The sequence below is a fragment of the Phaethon aethereus genome (assembly GCF_964289735.1).
Source record: "Phaethon aethereus genome assembly, chromosome: 18".
NCBI lineage: Eukaryota > Metazoa > Chordata > Aves > Phaethontiformes > Phaethontidae > Phaethon > Phaethon aethereus.
This window is the reverse complement of record NC_138594.1, coordinates 14,207,532-14,230,029: the sequence shown is the minus strand read 5'-3', so window position 1 is coordinate 14,230,029 and position 22,498 is coordinate 14,207,532. Positions and strand designations below refer to the sequence as shown.

Sequence of the window (22,498 nt, the reverse complement as noted above, 5' to 3'; positions counted from 1 at the left end):
GGACAGTGGGAGGCCTGCTGCTGCTACACAGGCCGCGCTGCGCGAGGTGCATAGCGGCCGGTGGCCGGGACTTCCCGTGCTGGTTTATGGCTCGCGGGGCAGCCCCGCGCGCCGTGGTAGCTTGCCCGTTTGCCGGCGGGAAAGCCGCCCATGTCTATCGTCACGCCTCAAAGGCGGGGGCGTCGCGCGGGTCTAGGGCGTGTGGCTACGCACGGCCTAGGAGCGAGGCTGGTGCGCGTGGTCGGAGCACGGGCAGGCGCCGCGGAAGGTGCCTGTAGCGTCCCAGCCAGTGCTCGTCACCGCGACGGGAAACTGGGAGAGTGCGGCCTCCTCCCTTCACACACCGGCCCTGCAAGTTGCCCGGACTCTTCTGCGCGCGGCCCCTGCTGGCAGTACCGCGGTTTCCGGTGGGGACGGCGCGCAGCTGCACTGCTGAGCTGGCCGGAGTGAGATGGAAGTGGCACCGTCCGGCCGCTTCGGTGCCCTGCCAGGGCCCAGCGATCGGGCCAGCCTCTGGGCCTCAGGCAGCGGCTGGGAGCCCCGGTACGGCGGCGCGGGGCGGCAGGTGCCGCAGCGCTGCACGGGCAAGCAGGCGGGAGATGCCGAAGCTGCGCGGGGAGGCCTTCTGGAGGGAGACGCTGCGGAGCGCCCACTACGTGGTGGCCCCCATGGTGGACCAGAGCGAGCTGGCCTGGAGGCTACTAAGCCGCCGCCACGGCGCCCAGCTCTGCTACACGCCGATGCTGCACGCTCAGGTCTTCCTCAGGGACGCCAACTACCGCCGCGAGAACCTCTACGGCGAAGCCTGTCCCGAGGACCGCCCGCTCATCGTCCAGGTGAGCGCCGTGACCGCCAGCGGGCCGCCGGTAAACGCCACCGGCGCCCGACCCGGCGCCTGGCCGGTCAGCCTTGGCACCGGGAGCGGCGGCAGGGACTGCCGGGAAGAGCTTGCCCGGGCCTCACCTTGCAGTGCGCTCTTGGGTAACGCTAGAAAAGCAAGTCAGCATCTCAAACGCACCCTCGCCTTCATCATCCACCCCATTTGTGTTAACAAATCCAGACGTTTTCCAAATGCACATGAGTTCAAGCTCGTCAGTCTCACCCAGATTTTAAAGTGGTTCTATAGGATGACAGAAATACCATTTTCTTCACCTAAATACAGCTAACAGTACTCATCTCATGAAGATCTGTGTGTTTTTCTGTTTATTCCTTGTCTAGCAAAGAGGATTCGGTGTCTTAATCACAGGGGTCTGGAGCACTAGACTTCTTACAGGGTTTCAGTCCTCTACATCGCATCTTTAGAGATAGATTGGAGCTGGTTTTCTAGAGTCAAGGGTTGTTCCAGATCTGATACCACTCAGGGAGGATCACAGTTTTTTGAGTAGTTCTCTAAAACCATGAGCTCAGTGCTTAGCTATAGAAAAAGGATGCCAGAAAGATAGGACGCACTCTTAAGCTTGTGTTGCTTTTGCTTCTTGAGTACTTTGTGAGGTTCAGGTATTTCCCTCCACTCCATCCCAAAGAGGGAGACGTGCCCATGGAGCTGGAGAATAATGAAGGGAAAGACGGTCAGCATGATCAGAGGAATGGTGCGATTTCCACATGTGGAGCAGTTAAATGGATAAGGACTTTTCACCCTGGAAGAGAAGTGTCTCATCTGACTTGAGGGGAGAGATGAGAGAAGTCTGTGAAAGTATGACTGGCTTGAAGATGACGAACGAGAAACAAGTGTTAAGTAAGGATAGTGATAGTTATAAACTGCAAAATTGATTACCAAGGGATGTACTGGATGCTGAAAGATTACATGAGTTTAGAAAGCAGATGAAGGAAAACTGTTGAGGGTCATTAGGTGCAGGAAACACCACTACTGCTTCCCAAGTCCTTGAAGATGCTTTCCAGCTTCTGCTGTTCCCTAGGCATCTGTTGCTGACTATTATCAGAGGGGGTTGAGGGGGACCTTTGGTCTGTCTCAGTACAGCTTTAAATACTCTTTTTTTTTCTTTTTTTTCTTTTTTTTTTTTCTGTGAGAGGTAGGCAGAAATTTAAATATGCTTAGAAAGCTGTAAGTCTTTTGAACACAGATCTTCATCTCAGTAAGCTGTGTGTTCTGGGCAAGCCTACCTGAAGAGTGTCAGTTACTGTGAAGTTGCTGTATTATCCTTCTTCCCACTGGCCACTGTTGGACATAAGGCACAGAACTAACTAGATTAAACTTTGGATTGACTCAGTACAGCAATCCTTACTGATTTCTGTAATATTGCTGGGTAGTCTTGGGTTTTGGTCACAGACTCTTGGAAATGGATTAGGCAGAGGTACATCTGAGCTCAGCCTGCTCTGTGGGGTTTGTTTACTGTGTGAAAATACTGATGTGGGCTGATTAGAGGCTTTCCATTGTTTCAATCATCTTGGAGAAAGCAAATGCCTTTCCTGGTTTTAGCTGGTGTCAGCCATAATTTGTGTACTGCTGTAGGGTTTAAGTAACACCCTCTGCTCACATGTGTTTGAGTTTAAATCCATATTATTTAAAGATGTGAGGGCATTGTTTTTTCTTAATAATGAATTTTAGAAAATGTTTGAAAGCATAAAAGAGAAGAATACTCTGGCACTGTCCTCTTCAACAAAGCAGATTCAAGTTAGCCTAATTTTAATTAATAAATTTATTGTTGCACCATGCTTTAAATGTAATATTAATTACATTTATAATATTAATATTTCATTATCTATTAATATTAGCATGTTAATATTTAAGACTGTGCATTTGACTAACAGTCCGATGTATCTATTTCATACTCCACACTAATGTGAATTCATTTTAGAGGCAGTGGTGCTTATTGGTATCTACAAAGGTTGAATTGTCTCAAGACCCAGAGATACCACAGGTAACTCTCTTCTTGTGCACCACCCTTATGTATTAAAATCTACAGGGGATTTTAAGAGTTGTTCCTTCTTATTATTGGGTACTACATGTAAAATATTCCACAAGTATTTCTTTGCTTCTTGAATGCTTATCTTTCTCATTTTGTCATTTGAAGATTGAGGATTGTTAGCTGGTAAGTGTCACAGTTTTTGCTGTTTGTTTGTTCTTTTTGAGAAATGGTGTTTGCTATTATTGACTGTGCATCTTATGCCTGTTTTCTGTAGCAAGTAGTTGCTTCATGACTATGTCATAACATGTTGTTAGTACTTGAAGAAAGCTATTGCCTGATTATTCCACTTTTCTTTGTCTTTCTCAGTTCTGTGCCAATGACCCTGAAGTGTTTGTCCAAGCAGCACTGTTGGCTCAGGATTATTGCGATGCCATAGATTTAAATTTGGGTTGCCCCCAAATGATTGCAAAGAGAGGTATGTGCAAATCTGAACCCTGGATAAACAGAGAAATGGCATGTTTCAAATGTGAACATTGGCAGTAAAACATCAAGAGGACCAAATTAAGCCTGGGGGGTGTGGCTGCAGTACTGCTGAAGTCAGGCTTAATTACACCCACTTCAACAGGTAATGCTTTGTAGTACCTCAAGCAAAAATTAGATATACTAATAATTAATTCCAACTTCTCTTGAGTGACAGCTCTTGTGTCTCAAATACCTTTCAGAAAAAGTATTTTTAGCAAGAGCATGATTTTCTTTCTGATTTCAGTTGCTTAAAGCAGCCTGATTTTGCAAAACTGCATTTAAAATTATATCATGCAAGCATTTAGTATCTCCTATTTCCTTGATACTTGCACATTTTATTCACATTAGCGTATAAGAGGCTACCACCTGCTGAATCCCCTAAAGTTATTGCAAAGATAGCTATATTTGAAAACCAGAACCAGTGTTTGAATATTCTGGATCAGTTAGGATGTTGAGGAAGGATTTGTTCAGTAACTGCCCATTCCTCTTTTAAAATGTCTGTCAAAGATTAATAGGAAATGATCAGTACTGTACAGGGCAAATAGCTCTTTCAGTCTGCTCAGGTTTTATCCTGAAGGGAATTTTTAAACACCTGGTATAAACCCCTGAAAGTTGGACTTTGAGCTACCAGTGTCAACACACCAGTCTTAGGGAGTAGCAGTGAAAGTAGGGTGTGGGTATTCATTGTTTATCCTTTAAATCTAGGGTGGCATGGGGAACAGAATGATCCAACTCTTCCAGTTTGGGCAGGACAAAGCAACTCTGTCTCTGCCAGTGAGGCATATGAGTGTCTGGATCTTTGTATGTGAATGTTTATGAAAGCTGTATACTTCAGAATCTTACTCTTCTGTACAAGTCTGTCATAGGCTATTTTATTATAGGTCACTATGGAGCATTTCTGCAAGAGGAGTGGGATCTTCTTCAGAGAATGAGTAAGTCTTCAGAGAAGTTTCACTTTGAGAGGGAATGGAATGAACTCATCATTAAGAGGAGGTTTAGGGATTTTGGGGGAAAGGAGGTGCAGCGTGTTTCTTTGGGCAGGATTGTGTTGGGATTTGGGGGTTTTTTTCATTCTTACTATATTCCAGTGGCACCCTCAAGATACTTGGTGGTATCCAAATACAAACTCATGCTAGGTCTGCTAAAAGACCAGTACCTGAAACAGACTTTAGGTGAAAGTGAGTCAATTAAGTGCCAATCTAATGGCTTAGTGGCTCTCCAGCTCTAGAAACGGCAGAACTCCCAGTGCCTTTTTTCACTTTGACACTCTCGGGTGCCAGGAGTTGTGTTTCTCCTTGAAGCCACAGTTGCCTTTTTCTGATCAGCTCGGCATACTCTTTCTGTCCACACCATGGTAAGTTATGCCTCTGTTCTCCAAAGTTGCATAGGATGTTTTCAGGTTATCAGCAGTTGTGAACCGTATCTTTTTTTTAAGAAATACATTTGGAACTGATGTAAAAAGCAAGGTTTTGGTCATTGTGTAGAGCTGAGAATGTGCCTTCACCCCACTTCAAAGCAAGTGTCTGGACTGTGAAGTTAGAGAGTGTTGCTTCTCTTCGCATTCCCTGTGGTCCAGGGAATCTTGAATGTTTGGCACAAAGACACTGCTGAGGGAAAGAGAGACAGTGCTTCCCTACCCAGCATGTAATGTGATTGTTAGGACACTTTTCTTAGGCGTAAAAGATGCAAATGAGAACAGCCTCAAGGTGAGAAGAGAACCCGAGTCATCCAGTTAGGTGAGAACACAGGCTGTCTAGTAAGAGAGCTGTCTTATTAGGCTATTGTACAAAAGGCGGGCAATGCTTCCGCTTCATCCTTCTCCCCCAGCCTTCTTTAAAATGGTGAAGTACTATTTTCTGCTTGCACCTGTATACACTTTGCTTGCTCCTTTGAAAGGGTGATAGGAAATCCATCTCATTAGAGCTTCTAGGATTTAGATTAGAAGAAAGCAAGTGACTTCCTACATTATACATCCAAGCTCTGGAAAAGAAGAGAATTTTCAGGCATGCCATTGCTCAGTGTTTTCGTGTTGGCTGTCTTTGTTCACTCTTTTTTAAGTAGTTTTCTGATTCTGTGCATTGTGTAAAGACTATGGGAGTTTAACATGTTGTTCTAGATTTCACCCTGACTGTAACCTACATTTACTACTTAATTGGGTCCACAGCCTATCTCAGTTGATAAGCCCGTGCTTGCCATGGACAAGAGTCTACTTGTCATGATTATTTGGGTGATAATTTGGAAAGAAACAAGCATCTCTTGTAGGAAAGGTGAACAAGCAAGTGTTAATGTTGTTGGCAGAGTAGGAGTATAATAGACTGTGATGACAGTAAACCTGTATCAATGATTAAGATTTGAGGGGGGATGTTCCTTGAAAGTGAGAGTTTGATGCAGTGGAAACATCAGGGCTATTAAATGCTGACTATGTTATGTCGCCTTGTTAGAATGCAGATTTTGTGCATCATGTTTTACTATTACTTGATTAACCTATGCAATAAGGATTGCAGAGGACACTGCTGGTTAAGCTGTGAGAACTGCATAGCATTAACTTTTCAGACTTTTTCCGTACCACACCCAGGATCAGATAGTCAGGAGAGTAGGGACTTTTCATAGCATTGTGCAGCCCACTTACCTGTCTTTTCAATCTTTCCCAGTTTTACTGGCTAACGAGAAGCTCTCTGTTCCCATCACATGCAAAATCCGCGTTTTCCCAGAAATTGACAAGACAGTGAAGTATGCACAGATGCTGGAGAAAGCTGGCTGCCAGGTAAGGAGGCAGCTGCTCCCTGTACTATTGCATTGGACTCGTGTCTCCTATGTAAAGCACGTGATGACCAGATCTTGGTAGACTGTCCAGATGAATAGGCTACATTGTTTTACAGACAGAACAGGATGCAGAGAGATTGTATGTATTTGCAGTAGGTCAATAGTATGATATGGAAGACACCATGACTTCAGAGTTCCTCTTGTAATAGCTGCACAGTGCAGTATCCTTCACTGTAGTTGAGCATCTCAGTCTAACATGGTGCTGCAGGCGGCAGTGTGAGTGCATGAAATCCACAGGGCTAGAGAAAAAAAACGTATCAAAGGTGGCCACCACTAGTGAAGAAATAGGCAGCCTTCTAGGATTTAACTCCAGTTAAATGGGAAGAGACAGTCTGTAATTAGAGCCAGTAGTGACAGTATTCAGGCCTTGTGCTGAGGAGCAAGCCAGATCAATATATCACAGATTCCAAAGTGAATCACAAATGGGAGCCAATGTAGTAGGAAATCTGTAGGTTCTCCCAAGATACTATCTTGTCAGGCCGTGGAATAGCAAGCTGAAAGAACCCCAAGACCATGCCATGGTAGGTGAGCTGCTGATACCTTTCTGTGATACCAAAGTCCCTGCACTGTTGAAATAGAAGTGGGAATTCAGTGGCATCCATGAAGCGTATGGGGTCAAAGGAAATTTTTGTCAGTGGATTTGCTGCAGTGGTCCCTACACATGAAAAGTAAATGTAACTTTGTGTTCTAGCTGCTGACTGTGCACGGCCGTACTAAAGAACAGAAAGGACCGCTTGCTGGCGTGGCATCTTGGGAGCACATTCAAGCTGTCAGGTTAGTGAGCAGTACCGATCTTAGTGGATTTCTACTAACAAGCTATGAAGGTAGATTTTAAGCCGAATGTGCAGTGGCATTGAAGAGCAATCAGATCTGTGTGACAGGAGTAGAATTTCTGGGCTGACTCTAATTCTCAATTCTATACATCTGTTTTATTCACTGGTATAGAAAAGCTGTAAGAATTCCTGTATTTGCAAATGGAAACATCCAGTGTCTCAGTGATGTGGAAGAATGTATCCGTAAGACAGGAGTGCATGGTGTCATGAGCGCAGGTAAAGAAAATGAACTTTAACTCATAACAGATGAGAATATAAACTGTTTCTTACTCTCTTAGCAGCCCCATATACATCTATTAAAAGCTTACATCAGACTGACTTGGTGAACAGCTTTGATTGAAAGCTGAGTGGTCATTCTCTTTCTTATACTGGCTATCTCTTACCAGGGCCAGGAATAATCGCTTAAGATTTGTAAGAATTGTTATGTTGGACTTGTACCATTGAGTGGACAGCTCAAATCTAATTACTTGACAAAGGCATATGGGACTCCTGTTGTCCTGGCATATTTTCATGACATCTGTTAATGGAATAGTTTTTGAATGGATCTTGATGCAGTAAGTGAGGCCCCTGATTAATACTCCTGCAGATGGTTCATGTTGGGTTGGGACAAGAAAGAACTGGCATGTCTATCCTAACTCTTCCTGTAGGAAGTTATCAGAAAAGGCTTCCAATCACTCTCACAGTTAAACCAATGAAACATATTTCCTGGGAGATTGTAGAATCTTATTTTTAGAAAATACTGGTTAACAAAAGGCTTGTGAAGCTAGTAGAGAAAAGCATTGTGAGAAGCAGTACCTTCTGGGTAAACTTAGGTCAGAAAAACATGAATACAGACATAAGGTAAGATACCCATTATCTAAGTGTCTAACCATTGGGCAACAAAAGCAGTGATTTCTCTATTTATTTTTTTTACTGTCTTTGTGTCAAGACTGGATGCCTTTCTGGAAAATGTACTTTAATTAGATATGAGCTATTTGTCTCAATTAAGAATTCTATAGTGAAATACAGTATCCTGTGGTCAGAATAGAGTTTTATGGACCGTGTGTTCTCTTTGTGAGTATATGGGTGATGTGTCTGTGACTGGCTGGTAAAATCACAACAGAAGTGATCAAGCTCCAGAGCTTGTTTTCTCCAGAGCTCTTGTTTTCTGTTTCAATCCTGAAATGAAAGTTTGAGTATTTCTTTTTATTCCCTAGAAGGTAATCTTCATAACCCAGCTTTGTTTGAGGGACGAAACCCATTGGTGTGGGAGATGGCTGAGGAGTATCTGGAGATAGTGCAGAAGTACCCTTGTCCATTGTCTTACGTTAGGGCTCATCTCTTCAAGCTCTGGCATCACACGTGAGTATCTCCAGAGAACTCAATGTTTTCAGGTCTCATCCTACTTAGCAAGTGTCTGGCTTTTCTGAACAAGGATTTGTTTGGCCAGAATTAGTATGCTGCAAGGTTTTCTTTCCTGAACCTGGCTGGAGAGAATGTGGGCTGAGGTCTTTCCCTTCACTGCGTATCTGGGAAACAGGGCACGGGGAATGAACAAGTTACCACAAGATAAGCTAGGGCGTGAAGCTCACAGCACATCAGCTACTGTGTGGTAATTGCCCATATGCACACATGCACTTTATGGCAAACATGAGCTAACTAACTCCTTGTTCATTGTGAGGCAAGCTGTCTTGCATGTATTGTGGAGTAAGAGCATGGCCATGGGCAGTCACTGAGGAGCAACTGATGCACTGTATGTTCACGTTAGCGTATCTCAAAGTACCTTGGTTGTGTGCCAGATATTTATTTGGAAAAGCGGAGCAGGTATGTGTGCTTTTCTCTGAACTTGCAGGAAAGATGATAAGCTTCTACTAAAGGCAAGTGCAGCAAGAAAAGATCTATAAAAAGCTTTTTATAGAGACATTTTTAGTGATCTCCTCAGTCTAGCAATAATGAATAAATATGACTTCATGTTTGGGATTTGCCTCAGGCTTCAAGTTTACCAGCAGCTGCGTGAAGAATTAGCAAAAGTGAAGACTCTAGAGGGCATTGTAGATGTCAACAGGGAGCTGAAACTCCGATGCCAGGTACCAGTATGGGCCCTAATCTCCCAGAACAACACTGTCTGCACTTGGTGGGAACTTATGATGTATGTCATGCAGTTGATGTCTGTTAGTCACTTCAGTGGAACTTTGTGGCTTACCAACCTTGATACTGGTAGTTTACTACAGTAGCAGCCCCTTAAACCTGAACAGCTTTACGCAGGCTAAAGTTTATTTAGGAGTTACAAAATCTGCTTCAATTCATGTGTTTTAGTAGAGGTTTTTTGCCTATATTTAGCTGTCAGTAACTTAGATGATTAAATTCCAATTTGTGGTTTCGTGGAGTTTGAAGTATTATTTAGAGTATTTCCTGAGAACTCCAGGAAAACTGACTGTAACTCTATGCTGCAGGAAGAAATAGCTAATCAGAAAGAAGGAGAAAAGCCAAAAGAAGGGTTGCCTTTTTTCCACTGGATCTGTCAGCCATACATCAGGCCAGGGTGAGTTATCTATTCTAACATAGGCCTTTCCCACCCATATGACCAAAACAGAGCCATCCAGTTCAGTACTAGGAGCTTACGTTCACTTGAAAATAAGTGAAGATTTCGGATTATTTTTATTCTGGTTTTTTTTTTTTTCCTGGTTATTGCTTTGTTCATGGGCGTGTTGCTCATTGTATGCATCTTCTCCTTTAGATCCTCCTCAGATTTCTCTCTCTCTGGAAAGTAAAAACAAGAATTCCACTGCAGCTCAGAAAGAGATCCTGATGTGCAACAGATATGCTACCTGACAGTACTTTATTATTATATGTAACATGAACATTGCTGGTAACTGCCAGGGTAGCAAAGACGGGAACTAAATTGTATTCTATAAAGGATGCTTGTTGTTATGGACAAGCTCTTCAGATAGCTTATTCCCTTTCTGTTGTGAAAACTGAGCTGAAGAGGAGAATAAGTGTGTCAAGGTTAATACTTAAGTAAATACTTAAGTAAAACCTGGGAATAAGAGGTTAACAGGTGCCTAACTAATTCAACTGGCCAACTTTCATTGACTTTCCAACCGATATATCTGACTGTGTCTGTTACTAACAGCCAATGTTAACAAAAAAGTTAGGTTTTCCTATTTCACTTCTAAGGGCAATGACACTTCCTTGTAGTTTAGCCATGACAGAAGGATTTACAGTTTACCCAGATTTCTGTAAACCAGAATAGTGGCCAGGGAACATCTATTTCTTCCCTGTAGCCAACTTACGATGATATTTACTGTTTCAGGCCAAAGGAGAGATGCAAGGAGAATGGAGCCAGTGGGACTGAAAAAGGTGTGCGAGGGAAACGTGCTCTGGAAGAGGAGGAAGATGGGAATTCTGAGCTTCTGTCAAAGAATAAGCAAAAAAAGAAGTTAAGAAATCCAAATAAAAGCTTTGATCCATCTTTAAAGCGTAAGTTCCATTTATTGGCATAAATGCATGGAAAGATGCTGATGCGACATTTGACATAAATAGCCACTATTTTCCTTGTTTATGTAGTTGTAGAAGCTTATTTAAAAAGAGGGAGGATTATCAAGAAATTTCAGTAGTAGGCAATGTGATTCAAATTATGTTCAACAGTAAAGAAAACAAGGATCAAAGAAGTAGGTCACTGCTCCACTATAAGCATCTTTTTAAGATCAAAATGCTTTATAAACTAAATTGTAGCTGTCATTAGTATTTGAAATACTAAATTTCATATGCATTTCAATCAGATGTACTCCTCTTTTACACTTGAGGATTAAAATTTTCTATGTTTGGATTTATCTTAGAGGCACTTAAAAAGTCAAATTATCTTTACCTTTGCACTGTTCTTTGATGTACTATATTTTTATTTTCAAAAAGAGTCTCTGTCTGGCTAGAAAAGTGCCAAGCTTTGTCTGATCCTGATTTTTTTTTTTAATTTAATTTGTCCACATAAAAATACCATTGCTGAAATGAAGTCTCTCTCTCTTTTCCAGCTAAATATGCAAAATGTGATCAATGTGGAAACCCAAAGGTAAGTCAGTGCCAGTGTCCATTAAAGCATTTCTATTAAATGACCATGTAGTGGTCAATGTCTGGATGGAGACTGGTGATGAGCAGTGTCCCTGGGGGTCCTGTACTGGGACCAATACTATTTAATATCTTCATCAGTGACATAGATGGTGGGATTGAGTGCACCCTCAGCAAGTTTGCAGACGACACCAAGCTGAGTGGTGCTGTTGAGATGCCTGAGGGACTGGATGCCATCCAGAGGGGCCTGGACAAGCTCGAGGAATGGGCCCATGTGAACCTCATGAGGTTCAACAAGGCCAACTTGCAGGGTCCTGTACCTGGGTCAGGGCAACCCCCGGCACCAGTACAGGCTGGGAGATTGAGAGCAGCCCTGCCAAGACAGACTTGGGGGTACTAGTAGAGGAAAAGCTGGACATGACCTGGCCATGTGTGCTCGCAGCCCAACCATATCTGGGCTGCATCAAAAGAAGCGTGGCCAGCAGGTCAGGGGAGGTGATTCTGCCCCTCCACTCTGCTCTGATGAGACCCCACCTGGAATACTGCATCCAACTCTAGAGCCCTCAGCACAGGAAAGACATGGACCTGTTGGAGAGAGTCCAGAGGAGGCCACAAAAATAATCAGAGGGATGGGGCACCTCTCCTGTGAGGACAGGCTGAGAGAGTTGGGGTTGTTCAGCCTGGAGAAGAGGAGGCTCTGGGGAGACCTTATTGCAGCCTTCCAGTACTTAAAGCAGGCTTATAAGAAAGATTGGGACAGACTTTTTAGCAGGGCCTGTTGGGATAGAACAAGGGGTAACGGTTTTAAACTAAAAGAGGGTGCATTTAGACTAGATATAAGGAAGAAATTTTTCACAATGAGGGTGGTGAAACACTGGCACAGGTTGCTCAGAGAGGTGGTAGATGCCCCATCCCTGGAAACATTCAGGGTTGGACATGGCTCTGAGCAGCCTGATCTGGTTGAAGATGTCCCTGCTGATTGCAGGGGGATTGGACTTGATGACCTTTAAAGGTCCCTTCCAACCCAAACTATTCTATGATTCTAAGTCCTGAGGTAGGTCCATGCCAGTGTCCAGTAATGCATGCATACCAAGTCCTGCTGATATATAGGGGGGAAAAAAAGTCCACACTTAAGCACAAGCCTCTTAACTATTACCTGTAACTAGTCTCTGAGGTGGAGGTGCTGCACAAAAATCACTAACATACATAGCTTCTTTGAGATCATTTGCCTGCCTTTCCAAAAAAGTGCGGTTTTACTGCTGCTGAGGATATTTATTGCTAAGACAGTTGAGTGAGTTAGATGAACTTCCCAAGATGTCTTGGAAACAAATCTCCAAACTTCCAGTAATTACACATGCATATTCTACTGTGAAATTAAAAACAAAACCCCTCTTACTGGAGTTAGTGGTGGGTGGTGTTTTTCTGCAAGGATTGAGAATTTGAATAACTGATGTAGTTATTAGTGTACTAATACAAATACTTTAAACATCATCACAGTATGGTCTGTAGTGAGTGTCAGGCAGCAAATTGCAGCTCTGGTTTTTGCTGGGTTTGAATTTATGCTCGTAATCAGAACAAGAATGAGCACCTAGTCATTCTCAGCTCTGTTTTTGCTAGCAGATTAACATCAACTTTCACCATTAGCAATGTTAAACAAGCCAGCTGTTTTCCGGGTTGTGTATAACATACATGTTTGAAACCATATATATATATATGAAACTTCAAATATTTGATGTTTGAAAAGCATTCATTGGGGTTTTTGTTTGTTTTCCCTTGGGGAATGTAGCTGTTTCCTTGCCAGGGAGATGTGGCTGAGCTGAGTGAGCAGAGCATATTTATTGCTGCTAATACACTTGTGCACACAAACATACAAGCAGTGTGTAAGATGCAAGGAGTAATTCTGTGTTGTGGCTGAAAAAGTAGCATTACAGCTGTGGCGGTGGGGAGACAAGCATGTGGCTTGCTCTCTTTTGTAACACTGTTATAGCACCTTAGAAATAGCAGCCAGCTGGGGCTGAATTTGGAGCTGCAGCTACAGAAGTCAATGTTTTCTTTGCTGTGTTCATTATTGGGAAAACACTGAGCGTTCATCATCTGGCCTGCTTTGAAAGCCATCCTGTTTCATAGCTAATCCAGGTGACACAGCTTGGTGTGTCAACCATGATTGTCTGAAGCTGGGCTTAGTCTCATTTTTGTTTTGCTGTTACATCGTTGTGATGTTGCAGGCAGCCCTTGAAATCTTGTGACTGGGCCTGTATTTTTTTTTTCCTAGATCATATGCTAGTCTAAGCTGAGTCACAAGCACTCTAAGCTGTATCATGGAATGGGGGCAGGAAAAAAAAATTTCAACCAAGGGCTCCATAAACATGAAGGACTTTTTAACTGGGGTGGAGGGAGACACACAAACAACAAAACCCCATTTTCCTAAATGATCACTAAGCATATGTGAGCCAAAGCACCACAGGCACCCAGTCTAGTATAGCCAAGTTGTTAACTACCCAAGATTCAACTGCTGCTGCTATCCCATAAGGGTCATACATTGTATTTTAGTATGTACTCAGGTATATTTTAAGCTACAAGTAGGGAAGTAATTGCAGTGGTGACATTTATTTTAGGCATAGCTACAGATGGTAGCAAGCATGTCAGGCACAGTGTTTCACATACTACTTTTGTGGAGAACTACAGCAAGCTCACACCTGCAACAAATGTCATAGTGCTTATTCTGAAGTGCTTATGGCACTTGCCTGCTTGTGTTGTGTAACTCAGGCTGCCCAACAGATTACTGATGTTGCAGAAGTTGAGTGTGGAATTTTTTTGTTTGGTTGGTTTGGTTTTTTGTTTTTTGTTCTCTATGTACAAACAGTTGATAGCTGTGGCTCCCCCCCGATATGACATAACTCTGTCATCTTCCTTAGACTGAGGTGTGACTGCTTAATAGACGAATTCATGTTTTTTTCCAAAGGTCTGAATGTGCAAAGTTGTATTGTTGTTGCGTATTATAGTAAACAATAGTAATTTTATTTTCACTGAAACGAGCTTCTTTACACCCCCATCCCAAACCAGGGCAATAAATGCGTATTTAACATGTGCCGAGGATGCTGTAAGAAACGAGCATTCAAAGAGACAGCAGACTGTCCAGGTAAGTGCAGCAGTCCTTACAAGTCATTGAGCTAATGTCTCATCTCCCACACATATTCATTACTTTAATCTCTGGCTTGAGGGGGGTGGGTGGGAGGGTGGGTGTTAAAATCTACATATATAGCTATCTAAAATTTTATAGTACAGTTTTAAGATCCTGCTGTTCCTTCTGTGTACAAATGGCAGTTCTCCTGCTTCCAAAGCCTCAGGATCATTGTTTCCAGACTATGAGGACCCATTCTTTATAAGGAATGAGCTGTTCTGTTTACCAGTGCAATCATGTCATTTTTTTTTTTTCTTTCTTTTTTTTTTTCCCCCCATCCTTGCTTCTTCAGGTCATGGATTACTTTTTAAGACCAAATATGAAAAATCCCTTTCATGGCAGAGTAGTCAAAGAGTAATTCCACACCCAGAGATCAGTCGGAGAGGAGATGTACATGCTGGGGAAACTGCTGTACTGAAGGAGGCTGGTGACAGTGCAGTGTGAAACTTTGGAAATGAATAAAGAGCTCCTGCCAGGCCTCTGCTTCCCTGGGCCAAAGAACATGCTGTTTCCAGCTCACTGCCAGCTGTGTGAACTTGTTCCACAAGTTTATTTTACGTTCTGGAAAAGTTTTATTTAAGTAAAAAGCTGCTTACTCAGGGAATTATCCTGCATTTGAAATAAAAAGGATGCAATTAAATTTCTCATGCTGTATTTTAAAGACTGCATTTTTGGATGGGTGCAACCCATATAAGCTGCCATCACAATCTGTGTCTTCTATGTTCATTACCCCTTCATGTCCTGTTTTTAATATTGGGGAATAAATTTCTTGCATTAGAACAGCACACGAAAAATGGCAATATGTCAATGACTTCACTAATAGAAAAGGTGTTGCATTCATCTGAGTTTCAGCAGGCCATGTTTTCAATGCAGAAAGGAATCTAGCAGTACTCTGAAAAGGTGAATGTAAAACTTTAAGATGTTGCTATAACCACATTGTGTATTAACAATTATTAGTTTTATACAGTATGATAAAGCTTAGCGGTCTCCCATGAGCCAAAGGTTGGGGGAAAATTAAATCTCTATTTTAATAAAGAGGGCTGTCTGAAATTATATGCTAAGTTAGAACCAAGTCCATGAATCTTTCCCTGCTCAAAGTCTCATAATTATATGACCAGTGTTTCTCCTTCACACCTGATAAAATTCTGTGTGAAGTGTGTCAAAACCAGATGAGGGTCTACACATGCAAGACCCCTTGCTTTTACCCTTTTTCCCCATGGGCTTTGTGTGTCTCCTAGGCATTAGGTCAGTGTAGCCTTCCAGTGTTCAGGATGATGTAAAGAATGTCAGCAGCCAGAAAAAAAAAAATCAGTAATGGTATGCAGGGGCTTAATAAGACTAAAGAAATGGAAGGCATGCCATCCCATGCTTAAGCTGGGATAAATAAAGCCTAGCTCAGCTTTGAAAATTTATCTCCCTGTGGCCCATTTTCTGCATGCAGTTTACTTCACTGCATGCTCAGTGACCTTGCTCCAGGGTACGCTGCAATTTCCTGCAGGTGCAGTCTGAGCATCTTTGCTGCAGAGCTGATGATAGCACCTAAAAGCAGCAGGCCTGTTAATGCTTGCTTTCTTGTCACATGTAGCCTACTGAAGGGAACAAGGCAATGATGCATTGTGGAGCCTGTAAAACGTGGTCTAGCCATGCTTGGTCTGGCAAAGCTGGTATGTTATGAGCAAACCCTGTATAGTACTAGAGCCTTTAACTGTAAAATTAGGAGGTCTTTACTGTTCCTCCAAGGGAAGTGGAGGAAAGAAAAAAAAAGGCCAGGGAGTGTGGAGGAATGGGCAGGAGAAAGAAGGAAACAGGGTTTTGGGGGCATGGGGCTGGAAGGGGGGTTGAGGGGGCAGTTACACAGAGCAATGACACAGAGTTAGTTGCCTGGCCACTGTTCCTGCCCAGCTAAAATGGCTTCCCTGCAACTGAGGGCATGTCAGGCTCTGATGGGTATAGGTCCCAACCACTGCAAGTACCTGGTTCCAGCAAGTCAAATCTCTGCTTCACATGGCCACACCATCAAGTGATGTGGCATATGTTTATGAGCATGCCTCGCTTGCTAGACTAAGTATGCCTGGTTTAAGCCAGTAAGTTTGCCTCCATGGAGGCAGGTTTTATTAATAAGCAGTCCTAATTTTTTTTCTTGTTTTAATTTATTCTAGGCTGGTGTGGAACCTAACATTTTTCAGCCTACTGCAGCACTGTACTGGCCAGTAACAAATTATGTTGTGGTCAAGCTGTTAGTTTTGTAAGCAAATATAGCAAGCAAATTGCCAACACAATGTCTATCAAGTGGACTATCTGACAATATGTAGTAATGTATTCTGAGTGGATACTCTGTATTATCACTTCCTGGTGTATAGTTCTGAATAGATGATGGTTTGAGGGTTTCGGGGGAGGGCACTTAATTTCACAACAAAACAGCTCATCCTGTTTTAGCTGGTGCTACATGTTTTTATGTTCAGCCCATGCATCAGAACCTCCACAGACTGGAGCTGACTTAGGTGCATACCCTACACAAATTTAAATTATAATAGGTCATTTAACATCAACACTGGACAAGCTGTTTTGAACACAACTGTGGGGACAGGAGCCAGGAAGGAGACTTGTATGGTTTCTTTCCTTGATGCTTCATCTGGCTGACAATTATTTTTCTAGAGTACCAATTGCAAAGATTCTTCCTCTGCCTGTCAGAATCTGTCAGATACTCCCTTCTGGAAGTTACACTGGGTCTGAAAGGAAATGAACAGCAACTCCAGTACCCAGAATACTAGGTCTGCATAAAAGCACTGGCAAAGTGTTGTCTCAGTGCATAAGAGCCCTTGCATTGGAAAAGAAGATTACTGAACAGTAATAAACCAAAAAGCAAAAGTGCCTCCATGGTCAGAAAACAAATGCAGCACCTCTCATTTCTGAAAATAGGGTATACCCTTCCCTGCCCCACCCCCAATCAAAAGAGGGGCTAAAGACTTGTGGGGGTTTTTTTCTTTAATGACAGAGACACAGCACTTTCAGGAATCGGCAGATAACAGCATGCCCTGATTGCTTTATAAACCGTTTTCGACACACTTTTTTGACTTCTCAACAACCATTCGCATTCACATGTGTGTGTGTGTTTTCATGCATGCGCATGTACACACACCCCCTCAAGCCCTGGCAAGATCAGTTTGTATTTCCTAACCTGCATTACAAACTATGTCAGTTTACAGTCATCAGTTCATACATGGACTAGAACAGTATGATGAAAAAACACCCTAAACCACTAGTAGCTGTAGACTTAATCAATGGAGGAACATTCTCATTCAAAGTGTTAGTAACAAGAGAGCCCACAAGCAAGATTTAACAGATCACTAAGCAAAGCACCATCTGTGAAGCAGAGGCCTTGGCCTACCCTTATGTCAATCACCCTTGTGCTCACTTTCCTCTATTCTGTTTTCCATGCTGTTTCTATTCCCTATCACATCATCACGTGCATCTTAATCTCTCTGGACATTGTCTACATCTAGCTAGCTTTTATCTAGCTGTTCCTATTCATTCACACCAAGTCCTCTAGAGGGACCACAAGCAGTAAAAACTTCACATCCATTTGGAGGCCGGACTTAAATGCTGCCTAACATTTAGTTGTGCCTTTCGACAGATTGTGACAATAAAAGTAGTTTAAGCTCTCCTATTGTCTTCCCATTTAATTTGCTCGTTACTTGAACAAAGTATTTTCCATTATGTTCTGGGAATAGCATCTTCCAACCTTAATCAGCTTGTTAACCAAGACTTTCAGCAGCTTTCATAATTTCTGACTACCCTTGTATTCAAATCAAGTTTAGACACTAAGCTGGTAGATGTTATTCTAGATTGCCTCGTAAATTGGAACTAGCACAGAAACCAAAGGGGAGGGAAAGGGTGTGGCATTTACCAAATAGCCCAGTGATCAGTGTGGGAGAACCCAAGTTCAAAAATGCTTCTCTGCCTCATTTAAAGACAGGAATCTGAAACCACATCTCCCACCTCCGGTGGAAATAGTCCAATTCTTCCCTCACACAGGCATACACCTTAAAGCTGTCAAGTATTCTGAGTTCCCTGGTCTGTTCAAAAAGCCCCTCTTCTAATAAAAAGTCAAATGTTCATTATCATGGAATTTCAAACTGCTTACCTGACCCCTTCCTCTTTACAGTTTCCCAGAAACATCAGTCAGCTCAGTCATTCTCCTGCTCACTGTGCCAAGTCAGAAAAGGCATTTGCATGAGAAACATCCACTGTTAAAACACAGTAGTGGACTGGTGCTATGTGAGAGATTCGAGATATATTCTTAACCACACAGTGGGATTTTAGAACATCTCTCTCATGAGTACAGTCTCATCACAGAATCACTTAGCAGTGTGAAGACAGGGTCAAGCTGGCTTTAGGCTCCTAAATTCAGGAAAAACCTTATACTTGAGAATCTTAAATGGCCACATTTCTATACAGAATTACTATTTAAGGCATACTCGTCCCCGCCCCCTCTTCCATGGCATTTCTTAATAGACAATGCAGATAGATGCACACTTCCATCTTGTTAGCTCCTGTCCTGTGACATGTCAGAAGACTGCAGTGCGACTGGAATACTGTTCAATTAGGCACTGCAGCACAAAACTCCCTTTGTGCATCTAACTAAAAATCACCACACTAACGTAAAAAAAAGTTGCAGTGTGAACTTTCAACAGACATTCTATAAGATGATAACCTTGCAATTAATAAGGTAAAGATGACCAGTATATCAATTTCTTAATAAACAATGCTTGTGAATTAGGAGGCACTATTACAACATGAATAAAGCTGAGCCATTTACCATTCATGCTGGGCACACCTGCACTTACACTAACTAGGGATTACTTTCAGGGTAGGCAATATACTAATTATCCTGTTTATTGCTAATAAAAAAATTGCAGCCTGCCAACTCACCAAGGTAACGTCCTATTTTGTCTTTGTTTCACAGGCCCTCAGGAAGATAAACACCATTTAATTTTAATGGGAGTAAGGGGAGGAAAAGGCAGTGCTCTGCATGTAGAGTGATGGTGAAAATGATCGTCAGTCCTTGGGTTTGAGAGGATTGGATTCTTGTATCTAAATCCATTTTCAGAGGCACACAAGAAAAAGTAGTAGTAGTTCACCTGACAAAAAGAAAGCCAACTGCCTTTATTTGGCAAACAGCTTATGAGATATCACAGAATTTAAAAAAAGTAGTACATCAAAACAAAGATTGAAAACCCTGGATCTCAGCATGTATTTACAGGGTACAAACTTTATGTACACAGACTTCACAGTTACATAAACTACAGGCACATGGAGCATAATAGTCAAAGCTATAGCTGCAGAAGTATTAGAGAACTGAAACAGTGGTATCTGTGGGATTAAGGACAACAGGATTACCTACCCTGATCTACCACTCAAGACAGATTTTCAGGTCTTGACACTTGAATTCTTGTTTGAAATAGACCATATCTTGCTAATCTCTGCTATCCTTCAGCCTGTAGCTTTTAGTAAGTCTACTGAAGCCTAAGCTTGAATTATTTCTTTGCTGCCAAGAAACTGTCTTACTTGCATTATGAATTTACCAAACTTCTAACTGCTGAATCTCATACATTTCTTTTAGAGGTTGACGTACCCTATTAGCCAGTTTCTGTCCCCTATCTAATTTAGCCTGATCAAATTATCCTATGAGATAATCTAAAGCTAGGTTGTTATATCAGACCCTGCAAAATGTGAATGGAATTCACAGATCCATAGGAATGCACAAGCCAAACTAGTATCAGATGAACTATAAAGCTTATTTGCAAAGCAGAGATTAATTCATCCCCGACTCCCTAACAGCATCAGAGATAAGCAGAAGTCAGTTCCATACCAGTTTGGTGTTTTTCACCCTACTGCAAATTCACAGTGATAAGACTACTGAAAAAATAAATGCTGACTTGTAGTAGTATCAGCTCTCACAAGGGGGTGGCACAAGAAAATACTAAGAGCACTGTCCTGTGGAGCACACTGCTCCCCCAGTGTCATCTGCTTCATACAAAGAGTAATGAAGGAGATGGCCTAAGAACCTCGAATAACCAAATTAAGTTGACTAAGACTTTACTCTCAAAAAAAATTTTAAAAAAAATCAATGCTTGACCAGAACTTTCCACCTATATATGACAGGTCTTTATCAGAAGCATTGTTGCTATTATTAAAGTTCCCTCATTTGTTTTTCTGAAAGTTTATCACAGTTTATTATGTTGCATTGCACATATCAGAAATAATACATTATTCAGCAACAGTTTTGGGAGCTGTCCAGAGGATGGAACAACGCTGAAATTTCAACTACGTTAGGAAGTAATGCTGAGACTGTTATGGCAGTGTCCCAGAAACAAACATACAGATCATAAGTGCATGGCATGAGGCAAAGACAGAACTCTCATTACTTTCTCCCTCATCCACTGAAGTCTCTTGGACAACAGCAGCTTACATATGATGCTGCACCCAGCCACAGTCTGAGCAGTAATTATAATCTCCCCTCTTATAGACCTCCCTCTGCAAGTCTTAGCAACACAGACCACTATGGCCAGATAATTACCAATCATCCCCAACTACTCCAACACGGATCTCATAATGGCAGTTTCTACATTACCACTAAAATTAGCTGTGCTAATTAAAACTGTATTTGCCAAAAGAACCAGGTTCTTTCCAACTGTTTTTCTTTTATCCCTAGCTAGGTCAGCTAAAGAAAGCATGATTTACAGTGCATGAGGACACCATCAATTACGGCCTACTACTGGCATCTCCTTCCTCATCAACAAAAAGGTGCTGCACAAATTCATGAAATCCACTTAAATAAGTTCCTCTGAACATGTCCTAGATATACCAACATGCTACAGAACCCACAAAACTTCATCCCCTGAATTACCTTGGTGGTCACTGGGAATCACTGGAAATTAATTCTATGTGAGTCACTCCTTTCCCATTTATTACTTGGGAAATTACTTAGAAATTTAAGGTAAGAATAATCTTTCATTGGGGAAACTGCTTATGAGTGCAAGTTATACAGAACTGTATCCGTGCCATGTTGTATTTCCTGATTTTTGGACTGGCAGGTAGCTAGGACTGAAGCTGGCATTGAACAATGTCTAGAAAAAATATGCCTGGACAGCCTTGACTCACATCTACAAGATCCTAGGACAACAGCAGCTTCTTTCATAGGCTAAAGGAGTTATGTGCCAATAATTATACACAAAAGCATACACCATGCTTGAACAGTGCCAATGAACTACGCAATAAAAGAGCAATGCTGAATCTGTCCAAAAGAGATTGTAAGCATTTCTGTCTGGAGAGAAGAAACTGATCACCTCTGCCCCAGCTATAGAACTGCATCGGGCCACAGCAAGAGCTGGAAACTGCTGTTGCCACCTCGTGGGCTCCATGCCAACTGCTAAAGTATCTGCATTTCCAGGCACTTCCTGAGAGCAGACAAGTGCTCGTGTTTGGAAGAGACTCTCAAGACAGCATGCTGAACATGTCCATTTACAATTGAGGATTCCTCTCCAGTAGAAAGCCTCCATGAAGGAATAAAATCAAGAGAGTGGAAGCTGTGTGTAAGCAAAGATAGTGAGCTGACATGATGCACTTAACCGGTTGGAAAACCATCTTTTCAAGAGCAGAGCATCAGATCTTTCCCTTAGAAATGGTATCAGTGGCCCCTTTTAGGAAGAAAGCAAGAACATTTTAGTAGTAGTAGTAGTAGAGTTTTGTAGTATTATAGGACTGGCTTTCCTTCAGCATGAACAGAAGGCATTAAAATGACTTTCCCAGCATTTCTGCAAGGATGTACTGCAATTTAGCTGAGGACTCAACTTGCCTTTATCACTAAACTGGTTATTGGTGATGCCTGACTCAAAGTTCTTGATTAACTAGCTCTCTCCTTTCTCCCCTCAAAAATGGGAGAATTTTTCCATGCCAAATGGAAGACATTTATCCAAAGACCTCACAGGAACTATTGCCTCCATTTTCAGCATCTAAATCATAAAAAGCACAGAAAGCCAGAAGGAGAGAGCACTGTTGCAGTTTAGCAGCTGTGCAAATGCAGTCCGGTAATTTTGCTGTTAGAACGTTCCTTCAAAATGCACTTTCTTCACAGTTCATCCAAGCTACATCTCCAATCAGATCAGAACGCAAAATACAATGGCCTACAAAACATCAGCAAGCTTAGCAAAAAAATCAATGGCTTGAGA

General features: G+C 42.2%; 1 protein-coding gene across 1 annotated transcript; it reads left to right on the top strand.

Annotated features, from left to right (window-relative positions):
* Window positions 1-599: 599 nt before the first annotated feature.
* On the top strand, window positions 600-14,993 carry DUS1L (dihydrouridine synthase 1 like; the record flags this gene model as incomplete). The annotated part of the gene is made up of 13 exons (XM_082008028.1): window positions 600-836; window positions 3,234-3,342; window positions 4,271-4,321; window positions 6,041-6,153; window positions 6,904-6,986; window positions 7,158-7,261; window positions 8,242-8,386; window positions 9,015-9,111; window positions 9,478-9,566; window positions 10,338-10,504; window positions 11,053-11,090; window positions 14,150-14,225; window positions 14,560-14,993. 13 exons carry the CDS (start codon window positions 600-602, stop codon window positions 14,709-14,711), a joined length of 1,461 nt encoding a protein of 486 aa, XP_081864154.1. The 3' UTR covers window positions 14,712-14,993.
* Window positions 14,994-22,498: the final 7,505 nt, after the last annotated feature.